The sequence below is a fragment of the Callithrix jacchus genome, chromosome 15 (assembly GCF_049354715.1).
Source record: "Callithrix jacchus isolate 240 chromosome 15, calJac240_pri, whole genome shotgun sequence".
NCBI classification, from domain to species: Eukaryota; Metazoa; Chordata; class Mammalia; order Primates; family Cebidae; genus Callithrix; species Callithrix jacchus.
The window spans coordinates 27,072,685-27,100,527 of record NC_133516.1 but is presented as its reverse complement, the minus strand read 5'-3'; the positions used below and the strand labels follow the sequence as shown (position 1 = coordinate 27,100,527).

General features: G+C 35.9%; 1 protein-coding gene across 1 annotated transcript in view; it reads right to left on the bottom strand.

Annotated features, from left to right (window-relative positions):
- Nucleotides 1–27,843, bottom strand: part of TOPAZ1 (testis and ovary specific TOPAZ 1) — a 91,607-nt gene that overhangs the window by 40,364 nt on the left and 23,400 nt on the right. Inside the window, exons 6-11 of the mRNA XM_035275014.3 lie at nt 25,115–25,254; nt 23,025–23,110; nt 21,677–21,802; nt 8,423–8,486; nt 2,032–2,183; nt 1,726–1,818 (exon numbers count right to left, since the gene is read on the bottom strand). Coding sequence (XP_035130905.3) covers nt 1,726–1,818; nt 2,032–2,183; nt 8,423–8,486; nt 21,677–21,802; nt 23,025–23,110; nt 25,115–25,254 — 661 coding nt within the window. The remainder of the gene's footprint in view (nt 1–1,725; nt 1,819–2,031; nt 2,184–8,422; nt 8,487–21,676; nt 21,803–23,024; nt 23,111–25,114; nt 25,255–27,843) is intronic.

The following is a 27,843-nucleotide window of genomic DNA, read 5'->3' as shown; positions in this document are numbered from 1 at the left end:
TTGAATGTTTGGGAGAATGTATGCTTTATGTCTCCAGTATAGATCTGAAGGGAGTATGAGGAAATAAGAATTTGGGGTAGGATAACAAAACAATACCAGGGGAAAGTGGAAAAGCTACATGTTCCAAGGTATAATGTGAAATGTTGCAAGTTGGCTGTTAAAACTTAAAATTATATATTTTGAGACAAAATTTCTTTTAGTGAAAGGTAATAGTAATAAGCGGCTGAGAGATTTTCCCCCACTTGGAACTCCAAGGAAAACTGTCGCAAATTTAGTGGTACTAGGCCCCATTTGAATGGGTCCTAGAAATGCTACCCTAAGCCATGTGATTAAACAACTTAAACTAAACATAGTTTTGGTGAAAGATTCTGTAAAAATGACTGTTTGAATCCTATTCTAAAGATTAGGCTCTAATCCTTAAGCTCTATTAGCTCCTCTTGATTCAAAGCATGCTCAATTTTATTTTAAAAGAGGAAAACAGCTCCTCTCCTAAACCTACCAATGCACTACCTTAACAAATAGTTTTCCAAACATTATGAAGTAAAGGAGTGGGCATGATGACTTTTTTACTGTTATGCTCTATAACATTTGAAAGGACCATTGGTGGTCTAACTGTATTCACTGACCTTGCAGTGATTTTTGACTAAATAGATATGGCCAACTATAAATAAACCTGCAAGAGAACAAATCAGTTATCTGGTAACTGATATGTTTTAAAAACTGTGCCCTTTAACACTGCATAAAAACCAGGGTAAATAATTGTTTTGTAATAGACTAGGTAACAATGTAAGGCAGTATAAAAATAAGATGTTAATGATCTTTTCTCAGTGATATTTATGTTAAATACATGAAGTATGGTACACTGCTAGAATAAAGAGGAGGAAAAGCATATTTCTCCATGATGATATTATGGTGTTATCAATGAATCTGAAATAGTCTTAACAGGGAAAACTGGTATTGGTTTTAAACAACTTCCAGAATGGATGGCTTCATATTAGCCATGTGAAGATGAAAATTATTGTCTTTGTTAGATATTCTCCACTAAGGGTAATTTTATTTGGACAGTCACTGGGATACATTTTGCAGAAAGCCAAGTTATTAAGTATCAAACACGTTATAGGATCCTTACTGAGATTTTCTACAACCACTATGGGTTATCAGTAACTTTTGATTCAAAAAAAATTTCTAGATAAGCAATTGTTAAGTTTTGTAACGTGAAACCTGAGGTATTTACTCAAATATCTGTTCATCTGCTAGAGTTCTTCCAATGTTGCTTCTCAAAGAAAATTGGCAGTTTTCCTATCAGGCCTATTCTGAAGTAGATGACTGAGTAGTCTCAAATATTAGAAAGTATTTAACAAAAGTTGAATTTCATATTTTTGTGAGTCTTTTTTGGTTTGTTTTTAAAAATTTCTGTTGTAAATGATCTCGATTCTTTTAGAGAAAGAAAATTTTATTTAATCATCCTTACGGAGTAGAGACAAAGACAATTCATACATCAAAAAGCAATCACCTGAGTGCTTGAAACTATTTAAGGGGAAGACTTAACAGCCACTGGAGTCTTTTTTCAAAAACCTATTTCAAGAGAAAAGAAATACTTCTGGAAATAGAATTCTTTGGCATCCAGAATGTGAATAAAAGTCAGCTCAAGGGTATACATGGAAACAAAACTATTTTCTTGGTTACTCACCATCAGAGAATAAAAGAGAGAAAATAAAATCATACCTTGCAAAATATATCAGTTAAAGCAGGTACAGCATTCCTTAATTTCATAGTTGCCACATGCTCAAATATGTTCAGTAATATTTTCAGAGAAGGCTAGATAAAACAAAAAAGTTACACTCATTTTCAGATCTTCTTTCAGTACAACTTAAATTTCTCAAATTCATTTATGTTGAAAAACACAGGTGGTCTCTAGGAAGTATACAGAAATACAACAAATACAGAAATTCAACTGCTAAATTCAAACAATGAATATGACAGATAGATTAACATAAAACATTAAATAACATATATTTTCAGGCTACTTACCTGTATTTTAACCATTATGCTGAGGTTCACTATTTGAAATACTTCTTTCAATAAACAATGTTTGAGTAAAGAATTTAGAAGGTCATTTAGCACTTGTAAATCAAAGTGTATACCTGGGGGAAACTTTCTGTAGTATTCCATAAATATGTTTACTGCAAATGAAAATATATAAAGTCATTTGCTGCTCTAGATAGCCATATTTCTTAAATTAGATACTTTTTCTATATTTAAAGATAAAATAGTATGAATTCAATATAAATTCTTGAAAGGTACAGTTCTCGTATTAGAAATATTTGATGGAAATGAAAACAAGTCAAAATGGCAACAATATGTGAAGTCAACCAAGCATGTTTAGCATGGAGTAACTCACGTGCTACCTACAAAGAGTAGGTCCAAAAACTGCCATTCCCATACATCATAATGTCAATACGAACTCCTAAGGAGTCAAGCTCCGAGGCAGTCTTGAGGCAGTGGCCTTGGTACACATGTGAAGTTGTTTAGTTTGGTATTGGATGCAGACTGTTTTGACACATACCCATTCTTGTTGCTTTAAACCCACCAACATGTTGACATCTAGTATTCTTTTTTAACCTCTCTCTGCCTTGTCATGGATGGGGATGTTTTTGATTTCAGTTTGTGGTTGTGAAAATTCTACTAAAAATTACAATGCTGATTAGTTTTCTTTGAGGAAGTACTTTCTCCTTCCTTCATGCTCATCCAAATCCTTAACCTTCTTCTTTTTTTTTGAGATGGAGTCTCGCTCTGTTGCCCAGGCTGGAATGTAGTGGCATGATCTTGGCTCACTGCCACCTCCAACTCCCTCATTCAAGAGATACTCCTGCCTTAGCCTCCTGAGTAGCTGGGATTATAGGCCGCACTACCACATCCAGCTAATTTTTGTATTTTTAGTAGAGACGGGGTTTCACCATGTTGACCAGGATGGTCTCGATCTCCTGATCTTGTGATCTGCCCACCTTAGCCTCCCACAGTGTTGGGATTACAGGCTGAGCCACCGTGCCTGGCCTAAACCCTTAATTTTCTATGTAACATGATATTTCCAATTTTTTCCCACTACTTTTACTAAAATTATTTAAATTGGGATTCTTTCATTGATCATTTTTTCCTCATTCCAAAATTTCCCAAATTAAAATCTGTATACCTTGACTGCCTTAGTAAAAATACTTTTGGTTTTATTTTGCGTTAATAATTTCTACTAGAAATACTCATTACTAGCTGGATTACCTAGTGTTGTTTGGGAAAACCAGTAGCTACTGACAAAGTTCAGTGGCACAAGTGAAAAATTAAAGCATCCAGATACATAAAGCAAGTTCTTAATGACCTACAAAGAGACTTAGACTCCCACACAATAACAGTGGGAGACTTTAACACTCCACTGTCAGTATTAGACAGATCAACGAGACAGAAAATTAACAAGGATATCCAGGACTTGAACTCAGTTCTGGACCAAGCAGACCTAATAGACATCTACAGAACTCTCCATCACAAATCCACAGAATATGCATTCTTCTCAGCATCACATCACACGCATTCTAAAATTGACCACATAATTGGAAATGTTAAAGTTTTAATAATGTTTAAAACTTTAATAATATGGTATAACAAAATTCAAATCTTTTGTAAAGTTTTTTAGATACTACAATTATTTTCCCTGGGCACATACAGATACATTCTTGCTGCTATACATTTTTTATTTTTTTTTGAGACAGAGTCTCTCTGTGTCACCAGGCTGGAGTGCAGTGGCACAATCTCGGCTCACTGTAACCTCTGTCTCCCGGGTTCAAGTAATTCTCCTGCCTCGGCCTGCTGCGATACTTTTGGCAGTATTTATACAGTTGCCTGTACAGAAGCAGATCGACTGATAAAATAGTAAACCCAGAGTATTATTATAGCTTATTAATAAAACTGAAATTATAGACATTCAAAAAAGGTGCAGTTAAATTTATGTTAGCCAGTGTATAAATAGTCTACTAATTGACATGCAACCTTCCTCCTTTTTGTCATTATTCATTTATTTGAGACAGAGTCTAGCTCTGTCACTCCGGCCGGAGTGCCGTGGCACCATCTCAGCTCACCGCAACCTCTGCCTTTCTGGTTCAAGTGGCTCTCCTGCCTCAGTCTCCCGAGTAGCTGGGATTACAGGTGTGTGCCACCACGCCTGGCTGTTTTTCTTGTATTTTGAGTAGAGACAGGGTTTCACTATGTGGGCTAAGGTGGTCTTGAACTCCTGACCTCAGGTGATCTGCCTGCCTTAGCCTCCCAAATTGCTGAAATTATAGGCGTGAGGCACCACACCTGAACTCATTATTTTAAAAATGTTAATATATTTTCTACATTGAAAATAATAATCCTCTTGTCCAGGTGTGGTGGACACGCACCTCTTGTCCAGGTGGTGGACACACCAGCCTGGCCAACAAGGTGAAACCTCATCTCTACTAAAAATACAAAAAAAATTAGCCAGACATGGTGGTGCATGCCTGTAGTCACAGCTACTTGGGGAGGTACTGAGGCAGGAGAATTGCTTGAACCCAGGAGGCAGAGGTTAGAGTGAGCCAAGATTGAGCTACTGCATTCCAGCCTGGGGGACAGAGGGAGACTCCGTCTCAAAACAAAACCAAAAACAAATAATGATCCTCTCTTGTTAAACTGTTGGGTAGAAACTGTCTGAATATTTTAATAAATTTTAACACAAACTGCTATATTGTCTCTTACTTCATTTATTTTTTTTGAGACATGGTCCTGCTTTGTCACCCAGGGCTGGAGTGGTGTTGTGATCTTGGCTCACTGCAACCTCTACTTCCCGGGCTCAAGCGACCTTCCCACCTCAGCTTCCAAGTAGTTGGGACTACAGGTGTGCACCACCATGCCTGGCTAATTTTTAAAATTTATTTTTGTAGAGATGGGGTTTTGCCATTTTGCCCAGGCTGGTCTAAACTCCCGGGCTCAAGCAATCCACCTACCTTAGCCTCCCAAAGTGCTGAGATTACAGGTGTGAGCCACTGCCCCCAGCCTACATTGCTTTTTAAAAAGGTTTGTCAATTCATAATGCTACTTTACCAATTACTCACCAGAATCAGGTACCTTTACTCCTTTCTTTGGTTAGAAATGCGTAATTCTAGGGAATCATTAACCACTGCATTTTCTTCTTGAAATGTTTCTAATTTTCACAAGAAGAAACAGTATTCATGCCTTTCTAAACAGCTGATTGAACTCATTATTCTTATATATTGAAATATTTTTATATATTACCAGTGGTAAATCTAAAATACTGAAGATAATAGCTCTTTAGCTCAAATTTATGTGATCAAATTTCTATCTTTATATTCCCTTTGATTACTTTAAACCACAGAAATTGTCATCTTTCTAAATATCTGATTAAAAATTTTTTTCTACTGAATTGCTAATATACTTCATTGATTCATTCTGATATAAGCTAAATAGCAGCTGTTTTAAAACGTCTTTGGCCATAAAACTTCTGGAAAGAAAATTTTTATGTGAAAATTCAAATATAAAACAGATAAAAAGGACCTATAGTTTTACTCTTAGGTATATACCCAAAAGAACTGAAAATGAGAGCTCAAATAGAGACATATACGTCAAGGTTCTTGGCAACATTACTCTAATACCCAAAAGGAAAAAACAACCCAAGTGTCCATCAACAGATGAATATATAAACAAAATGTGATATATACCCATAATAGGACATTATTCAGTTTTAAAAAGGAAGGAAATTCTGATACATGTTATAATATAGACAAACCTTGAGGACATTATGCTAAGTGAAATAATCCAGACACAAAAAGACAAATATTGGATGATTTTACTTATATGAAATACTTAGAAATAGACAAACTCATAGAGTCAGAAAGTAAATCAGAGATTATTAAGGGCTGAGAATGAGGGTAACGAGGGTTATTATTTAATGGGTACAGAGTTTCTGTTTGGAATGAGAAAGTTCTGGAAATGGATAATGGTGATGATTATGCAACACTGAATGTACTTAATGCCAGTGAATTTTAAACTTAAAAATGTTGAAAATGGCAAATTTTATGTAAATTTAATCACATACATGCTCCCAAAATGTCCAAGACAGACTGTAGAAATGTTCTAGATTAAAGGAAGCTACAGAGTCATGACAACTAAATGCACACCTGATCTTGGACTGGATCCCAAACTAGAGGGATAAATGCTATAAAAGGTCATTATATCCCTCTAGTCACAAGTACATTCCCAGATAGGCTCCTATTACTTCACTTTAACTACTACTTCTTTGCTATAGTTAGATTAAGTTCAGACTAGCCATTCCCTTAAGTGTTTCCTTTAATCCTTGGGGAGATGATATCATCAGCCAAACAAAACAGTAAACCTGTCAGATACCTTTTTTTGTTTTTTTTTTTAGCAGAATGAGCTCTCAAGCAGAAATATATGAAGTAAAGGTGCTCTATTACCACATCTATGTGGCTTTGGTGGTTGTGTGAGGGTCAACTGACAAAATTTGGGTCAACTGACAAAATTTGAATATAAATAATAGATTAGACAAAACTATCATACTCATGTTAAATTTACTTTTTCAGAAATATGCATTAAAGTATTTAGTGATAAAGGGCCATGATGTGTGCAACTTAACTAAGTGGTTCAGGAAAAAATTTGTGTGTATGGCCATGCACATATGTGCACATGTGTGTACACACACATGCATGGAAAGGAGGAGAGAGAACAAATCCAAATGATAAAGTAAGTATATGACTATTGTTTGTATTATTTTTATTTCCACGGATTTTTGTAAATTTAAAATTATTTCTAAATAAAAACTTAAAATTTAGAAACTTCTCCAAAGAATTTTATGTGGAAATTCAAATATAAAATAGATAAACAAGAAACTATGGTTAAACAGGGGGTGGGAGAGTCCACTGACTCGGCTCCCTTCCCTTGTACACCAAAATGGTTCCCGAGGCCTCTCTGTAGAACCTGAGCAGCTAAATCCATACCTTATACTATGGTACTCAGAGTCTCTTTAAGTTGCTATCTAGTTATCATTTTTAAAGTGATTCCTCTTGTCTCAAATCCTATGGTCTTTCTAAACACTAAACCCCTCATATATATCAGGTCTATTCTGAGCTGTCTATTCTTTCCTACTGATCTAAGCTTTTATTTTTATTTCACACCAAAAAATTTCCATAGGTCCTTGACAACTTTCTACATTTATTCTTTGCTACAGGCTCTTATTTTTGTTCCGTATTAATTGTTTTAAAGCAAAATTCAGATGTATTTCTCCTGTGGCCATATTGGATCTTTACAGTTCGAATTATATTTTGGGGAGTTTTGCATCTTTTTCATGACATCCTCTTTTCTTTCACATCTCATGTTATGGAATTATTTCTGGAATTTAAAAGTTCATCCACATCTAACCTATAAAGTTTCTCCTCCTTGGCTATCAAAATCCCTCAGGTCACAAGTACATTCCCAGATAGGCTCCTATTACTTCACTTTAACTACTACTTCTTTGCTATAGTTAGATTAAGTTCAGACTAGCCATTCCCTTAAGTGTTTCCTTTAATCCTTGGGGAGATGATATCATCAGCCAAACAAAACAGTAAACCTGTCAGATACCTTTTTTTGTTTTTTTTTTTTTTTTTTTTAGCAGAATGAGCTCTCAAGCAGAAATATATGAAGTAAAGGTGCTCTATGACCACATCTATGTGGCTTTGGTGGTTGTGTGAGGGTGACAAATACAAATTAAGCATGATCTCCATCCTCTTGCAGCTTACTAATAGTATGAAGAGAAGGTAGCAAAGAATGGGATGGGGTTGTGGAATCAGATAAGGGCCTAATAGAGGAGGTAATCCCATTTCCTATGTCTTAGCCTCAAAGTCTGAATAGTTCTTTGCCATGAGGAAAGGGGATGGAACTAGAAGCATCCCTGACAGACAGAAGTGGTAATAGTAACCTTGAAGTTTTAACACAGCCTAGCATGTACAGGGATTGCAGAGAACTCACTGGATGGTGCACTAGCCACAAGAGGGAAAGGTAAAAAAAGAAGGATGAAGAAGTAGGAAAGATTTAGTTTCTGAAAAATCCCTTTAGATAGAGTTAAAGACTAATTAACAATACCATTCTATCTTACACTTGTAAATAAAATATCTAAGTCATGAAATTATTAGTGTGCAAGGGAATGACAGTGTTAGGTAGTTTATCACTTTTATCTCATTTATTTTCAATCCTTTCTTAGGCCAACAGAGCATTCTTGGGTAAGGCATTCAGTTTTCAAAGTTACAAAATTTTGAATTTACTTTTAAACTATTTTCAAACAACAGCACATTACTTAATATTCCCACATTGATAGCTTTATACTAATCATTTAATTGTTTCATACCTGCACGCTGTAGCAAACACAGTTCATTGATATTTATATATTTCTTAAACACATCCATGCAAACCTGTAAAAGTCATGAAAAATGTAAAATAACCTTTTAAAAATATTTTATAAGAACTACACAAATTTCAATCCCATCTTTTTACTTATACTGAAATTTTTAAATGATCTCAAAGCTTGGAATAAAGATGCTGATGTTTGGTTAACTCACACATAAGTACATACATACTTAATTCATTAAAAAATCTTATGTTATTTTTTAAATAACCATTTCCTGGTGCAAGGATAAACACATTGACCAACGTATTAGAACAGAGAGCCCAGAAACAGACCCACTCATACATAGTCGGCAGATTTATAACATGGTGTCACTGTAGTGCACTGGGGAAAAGATGGTCTTTTTGATAAATGGTAACGTGTCACCTGAAGATCCACATGGGAAAAAAATTGTATCTTGATTCTCTTCTTATATCATAAACAAAAATCAATTCTAGCTGATTTGATTCTGCAAGAGGTAAAACAAACTTTTAAAGGAAAAACATAGAAGAACATCTTCATCATCGTGGCAATCTTCAACAGGACACAAAAAGTTAACACCACAAAAGAAAACTGACAAACTGGACTATAAAAATGAAGAAATTCTATTTTTCAAAGGATACTTTAAAGAGGGTAAAAAGGGGTTTCTGACTACCATAGCATTGCAGTGAGGATCAAATGCCTGAAGACTTGGCCTTGGACCAGCCATTTCAGTGGAGAAGTGATGGCATGGTGAGCCAAATGGATGAAAGCATTTCAGTGGGACTTTGCTAGAAAGTGGAAGAAAATGCATTTGCTTAGTTTGTATTACACAGAGAAAGACTCTCATCAGTATTAAAACCTACTAGTGGAGTTAGAGAGTCTCCCTAATACAGGGAAAGGGTAAATGAGAGACCTCCAGTGGTCCACACTCTGGCTGCAGACTCCTACAATCCTAGCCATGAGAGAGTCCCTCGGCCCTTGTGGGTCCTGAGACTAACATAGGAGACTGTCTGGAAAAGCACTGCTCCAGAGAGGAAGGGCTCATATTGAGTCCAACAAACCCCTAAGTCCTAAGCAGCTGCTAAAAAAGCTGCTAATTAACAATACTCTGGTACCATTTTGGGAGCCCAGCCCCCAGAGACTGTGCCCTGCCCTGAGGCCCAATGGAAAATCCCTAGAGCACCACTGACATTCCTGGCCTGCAGCTGCTGCTGCCAGGGCTAAGGTGGGAGCCAATAGCAGTGACCTAGCCCCCCCAGCAGAAAGATGGCTGCACATTTTCACATGCCAGACGGACAAATTTTACTGTTTGAACCCATCACTGCTGTAAGCTGTTAAAACAACTTTTGAAAAAGAAGAATAGGCTGGGCACAGTGGCTCACATCTGTAATTCTAGCACTTTGGAAGGCCAAGGTGGGTGGATTGCTTGAGTCTAGGAGTTCAAGACCAGCCTGGGCAACATGGTGAAACCCCATCTCTACTAAAAATATAAAAATTAGCTGGCCATGGTGGCATGCACCTGTAGTCCCAGCTACTTGGAGGCTGAAGTAGGAGGATCACCTGAGCCAGCCCAGGAGGCAGAAGTTGCAGCGATTTGAAATCATACCACTGCACTCCAGCCTGGGTGACAGATCAAGAGGGGAGAGGAGGGGAGAGGAGGAGAGGGAAGGGGAGGGGAGAGAAAGGGAGGGGAGAGGGGAAAGGAGTGGAGGGGAGGGACAAGGAAAAGGAAAGGGAAGGGGAAAGGAAAAGGAAAGGGAAGGAAAAAGGGAAGGGAAGAAAAAAGGGAAAGGAAGGAAAAAAGAAAGGAAGGAAAAAGGGTAGGGAAGGGAAGGGGAAAGGAAAAAAGAAAAGGAAAGGAAAGGAAAAAAAAAAGCATCTAGTTACTTATAAATAAATCTCCATCACACTAACAGTGGATTTCTCAGCAGAACACTTAAGAGAATAGGATGATGTATCTTAAGTGTGCTAAGAGAAAATATGGATATTAATTGATATTATACTCAGCAAAGTTATCCTTTATAAAGGACAAGAAATAACGCCTTTCCCAGAGAAGCAAAAGCTGAGGGAGTTTATTACCACTACACCAGCCCTACAAGAAGTGCTTAGGGGAATCCTATATCTAGAAGTGAAAAGAATGATATCTACCATCATGCAAACATGAATGCCACCGAGAAAGCAAAACATACAAACAAGAAAGAGAAAAGAATGAAATGTGAGCACTACAGATAAGCAATAAGAGAGAAAGAAAGGAACACAGAATATACAAAACAACCAGATATCAATTAATAAGATGACAGGAATAAGCCCTCACACATCAATAACTTTGAATGTAAAGGAGTTAAACTTTTCACTTAGAAGATAGAGACTGGCTAAATGAATTAAACAAACATGATCCAATTATATGCTACTCACCAGAAACTCATCTCACCTGTAAAGACACATACAGACTGAAAGTAAGGGGATGGAAAAAGATATTCCATGCAAACAAAAGCCAAAAGCAAGCAGGAGCAGCTATACTTATCAGATGAAACAGATTTTAAGTAAAAAAACAATGAAAAAAAGATAAAGGCCATTATTTAAAGACAAATGGATCAATTCAACAACAGGATTTAACAACTTAAAACACATGCATGTATCAATGGAGCACCCAGACACATAAACCAAACATTATCACATAAAACAAATATTATTATATCTAAAGGGAGAGAGACTCCAATACACTAATAGTTGGAGACTTCAACACCTTACTCTAAGCATTAGACAGAAAGTCTAGACAGAAAATGAACAAATAAACATTGGACTTAAACTGCACATTAAATCAAAGGACCTAACAGACATTTACAAAACATTTCATCCAACAGCTATAGAACACACATTTTTCTCATCAGCACATGTAACAATTTTTAGAACATATGTTAGAATAAAAAATGTATCAGCAATTTTTTTAAAGAAATCAAAATTGTATCAAATATCTTCTCAGACACAATAAAATTGAACTAGAAATCAGTAACAAGAGGAACTCTGGAAACTATGCAAATATATGGAAACTAAACAACATGCTCCCAAATGACCATCAGGTCAAAAAAGAAATTAAGAAAATACAAAAATTTATTGAAGCAAATGAGAAAACAAAACACCAAAATATGAGACATGGCAAAAACTGTTCTAAAAGGGAAATTTACAGTATTAAATGCCTACATTAAAAAGGTAGAAAGATATTAAATAATCAATCTAATAATGTATCTCAAGAAACCAGAAAAGCAAGAACAAACCGAATTCAAAACTAGTAGAAGGAAAGAAATAAGATCAGAGCAGGGCTAAACAAAATAGAGATTAAAAAAAAGAAGGATCAACATGATGAAAAGTTGGTCTCTCAAAATGGTAAAACAAAATTGATAAACTGCTAGCTAGACTAACCAAGGAAAAGACCCAAATAAACAAAATCTGAAATGAAAAAGCAGACTTTAGAATGGTAATATGGAAATACAAAAAGATCATCAGAGATTATTATGAACAACTAACTATGTAAAAGTAGAAGATCTAGAGGAAATGGATAAATTCCTGGACACATATAACCCACTGAGATTTAATCAGAAGAAACAGAAAACAGAACCAAAAACAAGTATGAGATTGCATCTGTAATAAAAACTCTCTGAACAAAAAAAAAAGTCCAGGACCAGAAGGCTTCATTGCTGAATTCCAAACCTTCAAAGAACTAATACCAATTCTCCTCAAACTATTCCAAAAAATAGAAGAGAAAGGAATTATTCCTAACTCATACTATAAGGCCAGCATTACCCTGATAACAAAACCAGACAAGGCTACAACAACGACAGAAAGAACTATAGGCCAATATCCCTGATAACACAGACTCAAAAATTCTCAACAAAATGTCAGCAAACCGAATCTAACAGCACATCAAAACAAAACAAAACAATACATCATGATCAAGTGATGTATTCTAGGAATATAAGTTTGGCAAAACACACACAAATAAACATACATCACATTAACAGAATGAAGGACAAAAATCATACGATCATTTCAATAAATGCAGAAAAAGCATTTAATAAAATTCAATATCCTTTCATGATAAAAACTCTCAATAAACTAGGCACAGGAGAAATACACCTCAATATAATAAAGGCCACTGTATTATTAGGTCATTCTTGCACTGCTATCAAGAAATATCTGAGACTGGGTAATTTATAAAGGAAAGAGAGTTAATTGGCCCATGGTTCTGCAGGCTTTTTAAGGAGGCATGGTGCTGGCATCTGCTCAACTTCTAGGGAGCCCTCAGGAAGTTTACAATCATGGCAGAAGGTAAAGATGGAGCAGGCACATCACATGGTGAAAGCAGGAACAAGAGAGCAAGAGAGAGTACAGCAGAAGGTGCCACACACTTTTAAATGATTAGATCTCATGAGAACTCACTTACTATAATAGTTAAGAATCCACCCCCATCACCCAAACACCTCCCACCAGTCCCCACCTCCAGAACAGGAGATTACAATTCAATGTGAGATTTGGGCAGGGACAAATATCCAAACTCTATCAGCCATGTAAGGCAAATCTGCAGCTAACATCATACTGAATGACCAAGATGAAAATACCTATTTTGATCACTCTTATTCAACATAGTACCAGAAGTCCTGGCCAGAGCAAGCAAGCAAGAAAAAGAAATAACAGGCATCCAAGTTGGGGAGGTCAAATGGTCACTCTTTGCTGATAATATAATTTTATATTTAAAAATGAATAAAGAATACACCAGAAAACTCTTAGATCTGATAAATAAATCAGTACATTTTTGCAGGACACAAAATCAAAATACAAAAATTAATAGTGTTTCTATATGCTAAGAAACTATATGCTAATAAAGAACTAGCTAAGAGAGAAATCAAGAAGGCATTTCCATTTATAAAAGTTACCAAAAAAAAAAAAACAACCTAGAAATAAATTTATCCAAGGAGATAAAAGATCTCTACAGGGAAAACCACAAGGCACTGATACTGAAGATGACACAAACAAATGGAAAGACATCCCAAGCTTATAAATTAGAAGGACTAATGTCATTAAAATGACTATAGTGGGCAGGGCTTGGTGGCTCATGCCTGTAATCCCAGCACTTTGGGAGGCTGAGATAGGTGGATCACAAGGTCAGGAGATGGGAGACCATCCTGGCCAACATGGTGAAACCCGTCTTTACTAAAAATATAAAAAAATTAGCTGGGCATGGTGGTGCACACTTGTAGTCCCAGTGACTCAGGAGGCTGAGGCAGGAGAATCGCTTGAACCTGGCAGGCGAGGGTTGTAGTGAGCCAAGATTGTGCCACTGCACTCCAGCCAGGTGACAGAGTGAGACTCTGTCTCATAATTCAAACAAACAACAAAAAAATCCAACCATTTTGCCCAAAGCAATCTACAGATTCATTGTAATCTCTATCAAAATACCAATGTCATTTTTCACAGACATAGAAAAAAAAAAAATCCTAAAATTTACATGGAACCAAAAAAGAGCCAGAACAGGCAAAGCAATTCTGAGAAATGGAAGAAAGCTAGAGGTATTACACTACCTCACTTCAACATACATTATAAGGATACAGTAAACCAAAAAGCATGGTATTAATATAAAAACAGACATTGATATAAAAACAGACCAACGGAATAGAACAGAGAATCCAGAAATAAATTTATGTATTTATAGCCAATTGATTTTTGACAAAGGTGCCAAGAAAGTACATTAAGGAAAGAATCCTCTTCAATAAATGGTGCTGGGAAAATTAAGCTATCTATATCCAGAAGAATAAAACTGGACTCCTCTCTCTCACCATACACAAAATCAACTCAAGATGGATTAAAACTTAACACCTAAAACCATAAAACCACTAGAAGAAAACATATAGGAGATACTATAGGACACTGGTCTAGGCAAAGATTCTACGGCAAAAACATACAACAAAACAAAAAATAGACAAATGGGACTATATTAAACCAGAAAGCTTCTGCACAGCAAACAACAGAGTGAGGAGAATCTGTTGACTGAAAGAAAATATTTGTAAACTATTCATGTGACAAAGGACTAATATGCAGAATGTATAAGGAACTCAAACAATTCAACAATAAAAAAGGAAATAATCTCATTAAAAAGTGGGCAAAGAACACGAACAGACATTTCTCAAACGAAGACAAACAAATGGCTAACAGGTATATGAAAGAATGCTCAACATTACTACATAAGAAGGAAATGCAAATCTAAACCACAGTAAGATATCATCTTACTGAGTGCCTATTACTAAGAAGACAGAAAATAACAAATGTTGGTGAGGATGCAGAACTGTTGGTGAGAAAAAAGAACTGTTACACACTGCTGGTGCAAATGTAAATTAGCACAGCTTCTATGGAAAACAGTATGGAGATTTCTTAAAAAACTAAAAGTACCATACGATCCAGCAATCCCACTACTGGGTATTTATCCAAAGAAAAGAAATCAGTAAATCAAAGGGATACCTGTACTCACATGTTTATTCTAGCACTATTCACAATAGCAAAGATATGGAATCAACCCAAGTGTCTGTCAACAGATCAATGAATAAAGAAAATGTGGTATATACATGCAATGGAATATTATTTGGTCATAAGAGAATTAAATCATGTAGTCTGCAGCAATATAGATGAACTGTAGGTCATTATGTTAAGTGTTAATAAGCCAGGCACAAAGACACATATACCAGATTCTCACTCTTACTGGGAGCTAAAAAAGTTGAGGTAGAGAGAAGAATGGTAGATACAGACGCTGGGAAGAATGGGTAGGTAGGAAGGGAATAAAGAGTGGTTGGTCAAATACTATAAACATACAGTTAGATAGAAGGCATAAGTTCTAATGTTTGATAGCAGTGTAGGGTGACTATAGTTAGCAACAATGTATTATGTATTTCAAAGTAGCAAGAAAGAATTTGAAATGTTCTTAACATATACAGATGCTAAACACTCAAGGCGATGGATACACCAAATATCCTTTGATTGATCATTATGATCTTGATTCATAATATTTTACATATTTATGGGGTATATGTGATATTTTGTTATATCTATGCATGTAAGCTATGTAGATGTATAATATATAAATTTTACGTATTCATGAGGTATATGTGACATTTTGCTACATGCATAGATATACAAAAGATCACATGCATAGATGTAACAAAATATCATGTATACCCCATAAATATGTAAAATATTATGAATCAAGAGCAATTAAAAAAAAACCTACCAGTGGAGGCACGAAATAAGAACTGCCATCTCTCAGTTAAAAAATTAAAGGCTTATTCCTTCTGAAACTATTCCAAACAACTGAAAAAGAGGGAATCTCCTCTAACTCATTTTATGAGGCTTACATCATCCTGATACCAAAACCTGGCAGAGACACAAATCAAAAAGAAAATTTCAGGCCAATATCCCTGATGAACACTGATGTGAAAATCCTCAATAAAATACTGGCAAACCAAATCCAATAGCACATCAAGGAGCTTATCCATTATAATCAAGTTGGCTTCATCCCTGGGATGCAAGGCTGGCTCAGCACACACGAATCAATAAATGGAATCCATCACATAAACAGAACCAAAGAACCAAAGAAAAAAATGCCTTAAATTCCATATGGAACCAAAAACCACATGATTATCTCAATAGATGCAGAGAAGGCCTTCGACAAAATTCCACAGCCCTTCATGCTAAAAACTCTCAATAAACTAGGTGCTGATGGAATGTATCTCAAAATAATAAGTGCTATTTATGACAAACCCACAGCCAATATCATACTGAATGGGCCCAAACTGGAAGCATTCCCTTTGAAAACCAGCATGAGACAAAGATGCCCTCTCTCACCACTCCTATTCAACATAGTATTCGAAGTTCTGGCCAGGGTAATCAGGCAAGAGAAAGAAATAAAGGGTATTCAAATAGGTAAAAAGGAAGTCAAATTGTCTTATTTGCAGACAACATGATTCTATATTTAGAAGACCCCAACATCTCAGCCCCAAATCTCCTTAAGCTGATAAGCAGGTTCAGCAAAGTCTCAGAATACAAAATCAATTGGAAAAATCACAAGTATTCCTATACACCAATAACAAATAGCCAAATCATGCGTGAACTCCCATTCACAAAGAGAAGAGAATTAAATACCTAGGGATACAACTAACAAGGGATGTGAAGGACCTCTTTGAGGAGAACTATAAATCACTGCTCAAGGAAATAAGAACGGACAAAAACAGATGGAAAAATATTCCATGCTCATGGTTAGGAAGAATCAATATTGTGAAAATGGCCATACTGCCCAAAATAATCTATAGATTCGATGCTATCCCCATCTAATAGCACTGATTTTCTTCACAGAATTGGAAAAAACTACCACTGATTTTCTTCACAGAATTGGAAAAAAATGCCTTAAATTCCATATGGAACCAAAAAAAGAGCATGCATAGCCAAGACAATTCTAAGCAAAAACAAAAACAAAACAAAAAAAAAAAACAAAGTTGGAGGCATCATGATGCTACCTGACTTCAAACTATACTACAAGGCTACAGTAATCAAAACAGCTTGGTATTGGTACCAAAACAGAGATGAAGACCAATGGAACACAACAGAGGCCTCAGAAATCATGCCACACATCTACAACCACCTGATCTTTGACAAACCTGACAAAAACAAGCAATGGGGAAAGAATTCCCTATTCAATAAATGGTGGGAAAACTGGCTAGCCATATGCAGAATGCTGAAACTGGATCCCTTCCCTACACCTTGTACAAAAATTAACTCAAGATGGATTAAAGATTTAAATGTAAGACCTAAAACCGTAAAAACCCTAGAAGTAAACCTAGGCAATACTATTTAGGACATAGGCATGGGCAAGGACTTCATGACTAAAACATCAAAAGCAATGATAACAAAAGCCAAAATAGGCAAATGGGATCTAATTAAACTAAAGAACTTCTGCACAGCAAAAGAAACTATCATCAGAATGAACAGGCAACCTACAGAATGGGAGAAAATGTTTGCAGTCTACCCATCTGACACAGGGCTAATATGTAGAATCTACAAAGAACTTAAACAAATTTACAGGAAAAAAACAACCCCATCAAGAAGTTGGCAAAGGATATGAACAGACACTTCTGAAAAGAAGACATTTACGCAGCCAACAAACATATGAAAAAAACCTCAACATCACTGGTCACTAGAGAAATGCAAATCAAAACTATACAGAGATACCATCTCATGCCAGTTAGAATGGCAATCATTAAAAAGTCAGGAAAAAAAATGCTGGAGAGGATGTGGAGAAATAGGAATGCTTTTACACTGTTGGTGGGAGTGTAAATTAGTTCAACCATTGTGGAAGACAGTGTGGCAATTCCTCAAGGATCTAGAACCAGAAATACCATTTGACCCAGCAATCCCATTACTGGGTATATACCCAAAAGATTATACATCATTCTATTATAAAAACACATGCACATGTATGTTTACTGCAGCACTGTTAACAATAGCAAAGACTTGGAACCAACCCAGATGTCTATCAATGATAGGCTAGATAAAGAAAATGTGGCACATATATACCATGGAATACTATGCAGCCATATAAAAGATGAGTTCATGTCCTTTGCAGGGACATGGATGAAGCTAGAAACCATCATTCTCAGCAAACTAACACAAGAACAGAAAACCAAACACTGCATGTTCTCACCCATAAGTGAGAGCTGAACAAGGAGAACACATGGTCACAGGGAGGGGAACATCACACAGTGGGGACTGTCAGTGGTTGGGGTTAGCATTAGGAGAAATACCTAATGTAGATGACGAGGTGATAGATCCAGACAACCACCATGGCACATGTATATTTCTGTTAACAAACCTGCATGTTCTGCACATGTACCCCAGAATTTAAAGTATAATAAAAAAAAAATTGAAGGCTTTACTTCCATTTTGTTCCTTTTTAGTGCTTAGCACAGTGCCTGGTATGTTGTAAATATTCAATAAATGGTAGTTATTATTATGTTTCTTTTTATTAAACTTTTTGTCTCTCATTTTCATCCTCAAAGAAAATGGTGATTAAATCATTAATATACGTAAAGGATTTGAAACAGAATCTGGCATATATGGTAAGTGTTGACTATTATTCTTTCACCCACGAATATCTTTTTCTTTTTTTCTGATCTTGTTGCCTATCTGGATTCTACTTGTATTTTATACCACATTCTTTATATTAAATAACATTGATTTGTTTGCTTGTGTGTCTCTCTGCCAAATGTCGGTTCTTGATAGCTGGGACCTATCTTACTTATCTTAGTGGTCTTAGTGCATAGTTTGCCACATATTATTGTGGCTTTGAGCTGGGTTTTAAAAGATGAAAAGGATGGTGTGACTGGAGCATGGGGGGTGGTACATCAGTGAGAACTCAAATTTGACAAATATACTGACACAAGATTGTAAGTTGCTGAATGCCAAACTAAAGAATTTGAATTTATTTTGTATACTGAAGGGAGGTATTTTTTTTTAATTATTGACCAGATTAATTCCATATTTTAGGAAGATAATTCTGAATGCAGAGTAGAGGATACAATGTAAAGAGGAAAAGAGATTGAAAACAAAAAGAAGATATAAGAAACTCTGGCTCTTGCTGTATTAGAGAGTTCTTATTTTAGCTGAGGTCTTCTAGCATATAGCCTTTTACAATCACGTAAACTTTTAAGCCTTATCACAGAAAGACTTCAGTGTGTCCCTGCTAACTTTATTTTGACTTCTGTTAAAAGAAACACTGCAGAAAATATAAATGTAAGAATTTATTTGAGCATTAAAAGATTCACGAATGGGGAAGCACCCCAAACTAGAGAGGTTCAGAGAATTCCATTTTAACAGTGTAAACAGTGGGCTTTCTTATAGACTGAATGTGGAAGCAAAGTAGAGAAATTACTTGATTGGCTATAGCTAGGTGTTTGCCTTATCTGGGCACAATCTGGTGTTAAGTCCCTCATTAGAGGATAGTTGTTGATTTGATTAAGTTTTGACAATCAAATTAAGTTTAAAATATGTGTGATCAGACCTACTGATATTATACTTCATGGTTTCTGCCTTTGGTGTCATGCTTAGGCTTTCCCAACCCTCCAAATTATATACTCCGTTATATATTTGATTGTTTTGCTATTTTATTTTCTTTTGCTACTTTTAGAATTTTTAATTTAATGATCCTAAAAGGTATTTTGGCATATGGTGAGTTGGGAGCACACTTATTTTCCATCCAGTTAACTAGCCAGTTCTTCCATTTGTTGAATCATTTCCTCATAAGTTTCAAGTGCCATATCTAATGTTTTCAAAATTTTATGTATAAATCTGTTTATGAAAATATTTGTAAGCTATATATTTGACAAAGGGTTAGTATCCAAAATATATAAGGAATTCAACTAACTTAATAGAAAGAATACAAGTAATCCAATTTGAAAGGGCCAGGGAGCTGAACAAACATTCCTCAAAAGAAGACATACAAATGGCTAATAAATGTACAAAAAAGGCTCAACATCACTAATTAGAGAAATGCAAATTATAAACCTCAGTGAGCTATCACCTGACATCTGTCAGAATGACAATTATCAAAAAGACAAATGATAACAAGTGCTGGCGAAGATGTGGAGAAAAGGAAATCTTTGTATACTGCTGGTGGTGATGTAAATTAGCATAGCCGTTATGGAAAACTGTATGGTCACTCCTCAAACTAAAAATAGAATCACCGTATGATCCAGCAATCTCACTTCTTGGTATTTACCCAAAAGACATGAAATCAGTACGTTGAAGAGATGTGTGCAATTCCATGTTCACTGCAGCACTATTCACAACAGTCAAGGTATGGAATCAACCTAAGTGTCCATCAATGGATGAATGGATTAAGAAAATGTGGTACATATACACAGTGAAATACTTATTCAGCCTCAAAAAAAGAAAGTTTTGTCGCTATAACACGGATAGACTGGAGAACATGCTAAGTGAAATAAGCCAAGTACAGAAAGACAAATGCCATACATGTTCTCATTTGCGTATGGAATATAAAACAATCAAACTCAAAGAAGCAGAGAGTAGAGCAGCAGTTACCAGAGGACAGGGGTAGGGGGTGGTTAGGGGAACGGGGAGATGATGATCAAAGGGTACAAAATCTCAATTAAACAGGAAGAAAAAGTATTTTTTTCTTTGATATCTATTATATGGTGTGGTGACTACAGCAAGTAATAATGTACACTTCATAATTGCTAAGAGTAAATTTCAAATATTCTCACCACAAAAAAGATAGTATCTTATGTGACAGATATGTTATTAGCTTAATTATTCCACACCATATTCATAAATCAAAACATCACACTGCACCCCATATCATTTTCAATTTATAATTTAAAAATGAAAATTAAAAAACAAAATAAAAAAGGTGCAAAGGCAACTTCTAATGTAGTAAATAATTTTATATAGATAGATATATATACATACACACACACAACCAAGAACCTGTATACAGATTATATGAGTTGTGGACAGAGAAAAATCCCATAGAATACAGGGAAAATATCTGTATACTTTCAAAAAGAGCATATCCCACTAATGCCCAATAAACATTTCGAAAAGTGCTCAATTTCATCAATCATCAGGCGAAGTATCGCTACCCCCACCAGAATGGCTAAATGCAAAAGGCTAATAATATTGAGAGCTGGGTATGATATGAAATAACCAGAACTCTCAGACGTTGCTGGTGAGAGTGTAATTTGGTAAAACCCCTCTGAAAACCTGTTTGGCTATTACCTACTAAGGCTGAATATATGCAGACCCTATGACACAGCAGTTCCAGTTTTAGTATAACCTATTGGAATGTATACATATGTTCACCAAAAGACATGTAGAACACTGACAGTATCACAATTGAAATATCCAAATCTGTTCTACCCGATATTCCATTTTGATATACTCACAAAATGGAATATTAACTATTATATAACAATGAGAAACATCTAAAATAGGTGTTTGCTCAAAAATATTGGGCAAAACAAGACAGACAAAAATATACATGTATGACTCCATTTATATAAAGAACAAAAGCAGGCAAAACTTCCATCTATGCTATTAGAAGTCAATGAAAGTCTAAATTAAAATGTGTGACTGAGAATGTTATTAAAACAATCTCTACTTTAAAGACTTTATGTGTTTTACCTTTTCATCCCCTTGTTCAGGCACATGAACAAACTTGCACAGTGGACGCTCACAGCCACGTAACGTATTAAAATGAAATCTGCAATATTTATAGGGTAACATCAACCCCAGGGACTTCTGGAGCACCTAGAAAAGCAGAAAGATTCCCTTTCTGTATTAACTGTAAAGCACTTACTATAGTCAAGCAAGATAGCATTTGAAGCAACACAAATAACATATATTCCAAAGAGTATTAAGATAACTTGTTTGATAATTTGGTAAGAAAAAATAAAACTTCAAAAAATTTATATTTTCAAAAATAATAAAAAAATCAATTCAGAGTGATTTGTCTGGATTTTAAAAAATTTATCTTCGTGTAAAATATTCCATCAAGGTTATTCTCTTTTGTGTCTCATCTTTAAGACTATTTTTTTAGAGCAGCTTTAGGTTCACAGAAAAAGGCACAGAGATATCCTATGGACTCCCTGCCCCCATACACTTTACATATTTCAAAAAACATACACAGTCCTCCTCCCTTTCATGCACCTGCTTCTCCTTTTACAAAAAGTTAATTCTATTATAATATGTACTATATTTCAGATACATTTATTAGAACCAAAATTCTTAGTTTTTCTGATTAATAGAAAAAGACAAATGACAGAGTCAAAGCTTCTTACAACAAACTTTCCCCATAAAACTGCTTTATATCAGCAGCTTTCTCTTTCATCACAGGAAACCATTCATCCTTTATTTTCTGTTTTGGATGTTCTCCTTCTGATGTTTTCTTTTCTTTTCTTTTCTTTTGAGAGGGAGTCTCACTCTGTTGCCCAGGCTGGAGTGCAGTGGCACAGTCTTGGCTCACTGCAACATCCGCCTCCTGGGTTCAAGCAATTATCTGCCTCGGCCTCCTGAGTAGCTGGGATTACAGGCACCTGCTGCCATGCCTGGCTAATTTTTGTATTTTCAGTAGAGACAAAGGTTTCACCATCTTGGCCAGGCTAGTCTTGAATGCCTGACCTTGTGATCCACCCACCTTGGCCTCCCAAAGTGCTGGGATTACAGGTATGAGCCACCAAGCCTGGCTCCCTCTGCTGTTTTCAACCTCTTATGCTGTTTGTGATTATCCTCTAAGTCACTACTTACCTCTTACCACGAACCTCTATTCAAAATCCATATATCTGGAAATGCTTAAAAAATGATGATACTCAAGGAAATATAATCAGAAGGTCCAAAGTATTGGTTTTATGAGATGTTTTTTTTAAGGGGAGGGTAAGGGAAGGAGTGAAGGTAGGTGAGGAAGAGGAGGGAGGAGAAGGAGGAGGAGGAGAGGGAAGAGAAAGAAACAGATGATTTTTTAAAGCAGACTTACCCCTACATTTTTTTCCCTCTTAAATATTTCACAAGTTGCAGGATTCTGCAGCTTTAGGACAGAATGTTTTCCCAAAAATCTGAAATCTAGAAATGATTTAAAGTGACATTACACACCAATGTTACAACTTAGTCTCTTCATAACAATGAAATAGATGATCACTGCTATCTGCTTTAAAGTTTCACTTTGGAATATTCATGTTCAATTCACAGACTGTGCTGCCATGTGTGTTCCTGTGAAATACAGTATGATTTACATCTTAGGTACTCTCGAGTATTTCTAGACCTGAATTTAAAATTTTAAACTCACTATAAGCTGCAGACAACTTTGTAAAAACCTCACATAACAGCATTGGGCACTGCATTCAAATGATATGTCTCTAAGTAAAACATACAAATATTATACACAATAGCTATTTTTAAGAGAAGAAAACTAGTGACAAATCCAGGTGCAACGGACTGAACTGTGTCCTCATAAAATTCACATGTTGAAGCCCTAACCCTCAATATGACTCTATTTGGAGATAGGATCTTTATAAAAGTTAATAAGGTTAAATGAGGTCATAAAGGTGGAGTGCTGAGTCAATAGAATTAATGTCCTTATAAGAATAGGTACTGGCCTGGCATGGTGGTTCATGCCTGTAATCTCAGCACTTTGGGCAGCTGGGTGGGTGGATTGCCTGAGGTCAGGAGTTTGAGACAAGCTCGGCCAACATGGTGAAACCCCGTCTCTACTAAAAATACAAAAAATTAGCTGGGCATGGTGGTATGTGCTTGTAATCCCACCTGGGAGGCTGAAGCAGGGGAATTGCTTGAACCCAGGAGGCGGAGGTTGCTGTAAGCTGAGATTGTGCCACTGCACTCCAGTGTGGGCTACAGAGCAAGACTCTGTCTCAAAAAAAAAAAAAAAGAATAGGCACCACAGAGCTTACACTCTTCCCAAGAACACACCAAAGAAAAGTTATGTGAGGGTAGCCATCTGCAAGCCAGAAACAGAGCCCACATCAGAAAATGAACTCTTCTAGAACCTTAGTCTTAAACTTCTAGCACTGTGCAAAATACATTTCTGTTGTTTGAGCCCTTTAACATGTGGCATTCATTCTGTTACGGCAGCCCAAGCAGACTAATACACCAGGCATCATATCCTTTAACGTTGGTCTTTTAAAAAGATAACTAGGGCATTTAAAAATGTTCTTTTCTAACGATAAAAATAACAAATAAATATAAAAGTATTTTTAATTTTAAATCATTTATTTTTTACTTTGGCAGCATCCAGCTACAATCTGAAACAAGCTGAAGTTTTTGCTGCACAGCTTTGCAGTAATTTGCATTATGAAAACTGTAAGACTTTTTAAGATAAAACACATGACCATCGTGGGCTTGCTGTTATGGTACACAACACAAGGCAACATGAAGCAAGTACTGGGTAGGTATAGAAAAGTTAGGTGTGTGCTATACAACATGATTTTATAGATTATAAATTCATCCTTTAATGTAGTTTATTTTGTTCAAAGTATTGTTAATTATCAAAAAACTGACACAATTTCTAAAATACATATACAAATACACTCCATCAAAATATATTTTAAATATAATCTGTAATTTATTTAGACTACCACTGTCACATAAATACAGATACTTCACACATTGTTCTATCAAAAGTACTAAGTAGGCCAGGTGCAGTGGCTCACACTGGTAATCTCAGCACTTTGGGAGGCCAAGGCGGTCAGATCACGAGGTCAGAAGTTCAAGACCAGCCTAGCCAACATAGTGAAATCCAGTCTCTACTAAAAATACAAAAAATTAACAAGGCGTGGTAGTGGGCACCTATAATCTCAGCTACTTGGGAGGGTGAGGCAGGAGAATCGCTTGAACCCAGGAGGCGGAGGTTGCAGTGAGCTAAGATTGCAACCACTGCACTCAAACCTGGGAGATAGTGTGACACTCCATCCCAAGGTGCACACATCTTCTAATTTTAACATAGTCTACATGTTTCCATTTTTCTTAATTTTTTTTTTTTTTTGGAGAAAAATCTCCTAGTTTCTGTTTTACCAAAAGCTAACAGGATTTCATTAAGGAAACCAATAGTACCATTCGTCCAGGTATTCAGTACTGTTTCTTCTTGATGACCACTTAGATTCAAAGGAGGTACTAATAAGCACAGAGGTTTCGGGACTGGTGCTGCAAACTGACATTCATCAACCATAATGTCTGCATTCCTAGAATCTTTGCTGTGTGAACAAAAATACTAACATCAGAATTTAAATGCATTTTTACACATTAAAGTAATGTGTTGCAGATATTTTTCTTATTTAAAATTTTTATTTATTTTTTATTTTACAAATTGAAGGACTGTGGCAACCCTGAGTTGAACAAGTCTAATTGGTACCATTTTTAAACAGCATATGCTCACTTACGTCTCTGTGTCACATTTTGGTAATTCTCACAATATTTCAAATTTTTTCATTATTATTTATCTGTTATGGTGATCTGTGAACCCATAACAACGTAACTACTGATATTGTTTTGGGGCATCATGAAAACTAAGCACTTATAAGAGGGTGAACTTAATCAATGAATGATGTATGTTCTGCTGCTCCACCAACTGGCTGTTCCCCCATCTTTCTCCCTCTCCTTAGGTCTCCCTATTTCCTGAGACAAAACAATATTGAAATTAGACAGTTAATGACCCTATAACGTCCTCTAATTAGTCAAGTGAAAGAAGGAGTCTCACATTGCTCACTTTAAATCAAAAGCTAGAAATGATTAAGCTTAGTGAGGAAGGCATGTTGACGGGTAAGATAGGTCAAAAGGTAGGCCTCTTGTACCAAACAGTTAACCAAGCTGTCAATGCAAAGGAAAAGTTCTTCAAGGAAATTAAAAGTGCTACTCCAGTGAACATACAAATGAAAAGAAAGTGAAACAGCCTTATGGCAGAAATGGAGAAAGTTTGAGTGATCTAGATGGAAGATCAAACCAGTCACAACATTCCCTTAAGCCAAAGCCTAATACAGAGCAAGGCCCTAACTCTTCAATTCTGTGAGGACTGAGAGAGATAAGAAAGCTACAGAAGAAAGTTTGAAGCTAGCAGAACTGCTTCACAAGGTTTAATGATACAAGCCATCTCTGTAACATAGAAGTGCAAGGTCAGACAGGAATTGCTAATAGAAAAGTTGCAGCAAGTTATCTGGAAGATCTGGTTAGGATAACTGATAAAGGAAGCTACACCAAACTGATTTTTAATGTAGACAAGACTGCCTTATACTGGAAGAAGATGCCATCTAGAACTTTCATAGCTAGAGAAAAGTTAATGCCTGGCTTCAAAGATTCAAAGAATAGACTGGTTCTCTTGTTAAAGGATAATGCAGCTGGCAATTTTAACCATTTCAAAAATCCAAAGTCCTTAAGAATTATGCTAAATCTCTTCTGTCTGTGCTCCACAAATGAAACATCAAAGCCTGCATGATAGCACATCTGTTTAAAGCATGGTTTACTGAATATTTTAAGCCTACTGTTGAGACTTATTGCTCAAAAAAAGATTCCTTTCAAAATACTACTGCTCATTGACAATGTATTTTGTCACCTAAGAACTCTGCTGGACATGTTCAAGGAGATAAATGCTGTTTTTATTCCTGCTAACACATCTATTCTGCAATCTATGAATCAAGAAGTAGTTTTGACTTTTCAGCCTTATTATTTAGGAAATACATTTCATTAGGCTCTGTCTGCCACAGACGGTGATTTCTCTGATGGATATGGGAAAAGTAAATTGAAAATATTCTAGAAAGAATCCACCATTCTAGATTCCATTAAAAACATTTGTGATTTATAGGAGGTCAACATATCAACATTAATCAACTGGAGGAAGTTGATTCCAACCCTCATAGATGACTTTCAGGGGTTAAATACTTTAGCGGTGTAAGTCACTGCAAATGCGGAAGACATAGCAAGACAACTAGAACTAGAAGTGGAGCCTAAAGTTGTAACTGAATTGCTGTAATCTCATGATAAAACTTGAACAGATGAAGAGTTGCTTCTTATGCATGAGGAAAGAAAGTGGTTTCTTTCTTTCTTTCTTTCTTTTTTTTTTTTTGAGGTGTAGTTTTGCTCTTGTTGCCCAGGCTGGAGTGCAATAGTGTGAACTCAGCTCACTGCAACCTCCACCTCCCAGTTCAAGCAATTCTCCTGCCTCAGCCTCCCAAGTAGCTGGGATTACAGGCATGCGCCACCAAGCCAGGCTATTTTTTTATTTTTAGTAGAGACAGAGTTTCTCCACGTTGGTCAGGCTGGCCAAGAAAGTGATATTTTGAGATGAAATCTACTCCTAATGAAGAAGCCATGAATATTGTTTAAGTGACAAAAGACTCAGAATATCAAACTAGTTGATAAAGCAGAGGTAGGGTTTGAGAGGATTGACTCCGATTTTGAAAGTTGTTCTACTGTCTGTAAAATGCTGTCAAATAGTATCACATGCTACAGAGAAATCTTTTGTGAAAAGAAGTGTCAATTGATGTAGCAAACTTCACTGTTGTCTTATTTTAAGAAATTGCCACAACCACCTCAACCTTCAACCTTCACCCCAATCTTCAACCACCCTATTCAGTAAGCAGCCATCAACATCCAGGTGAGATTATGACTCATTGAGGGCTCAGATGATATAATCATTTTTTGGCAATAAAATATTTTAAAATGAAGGTATGTACATTTTAAAAAGACATAATGCTATTGCAGACTTAACATAGTGTAAGCATAACATTTATACACACTGGGAAACAAAAAAATTTGTATGACTCATTTTATTACAGTATTTGCTTTACAGT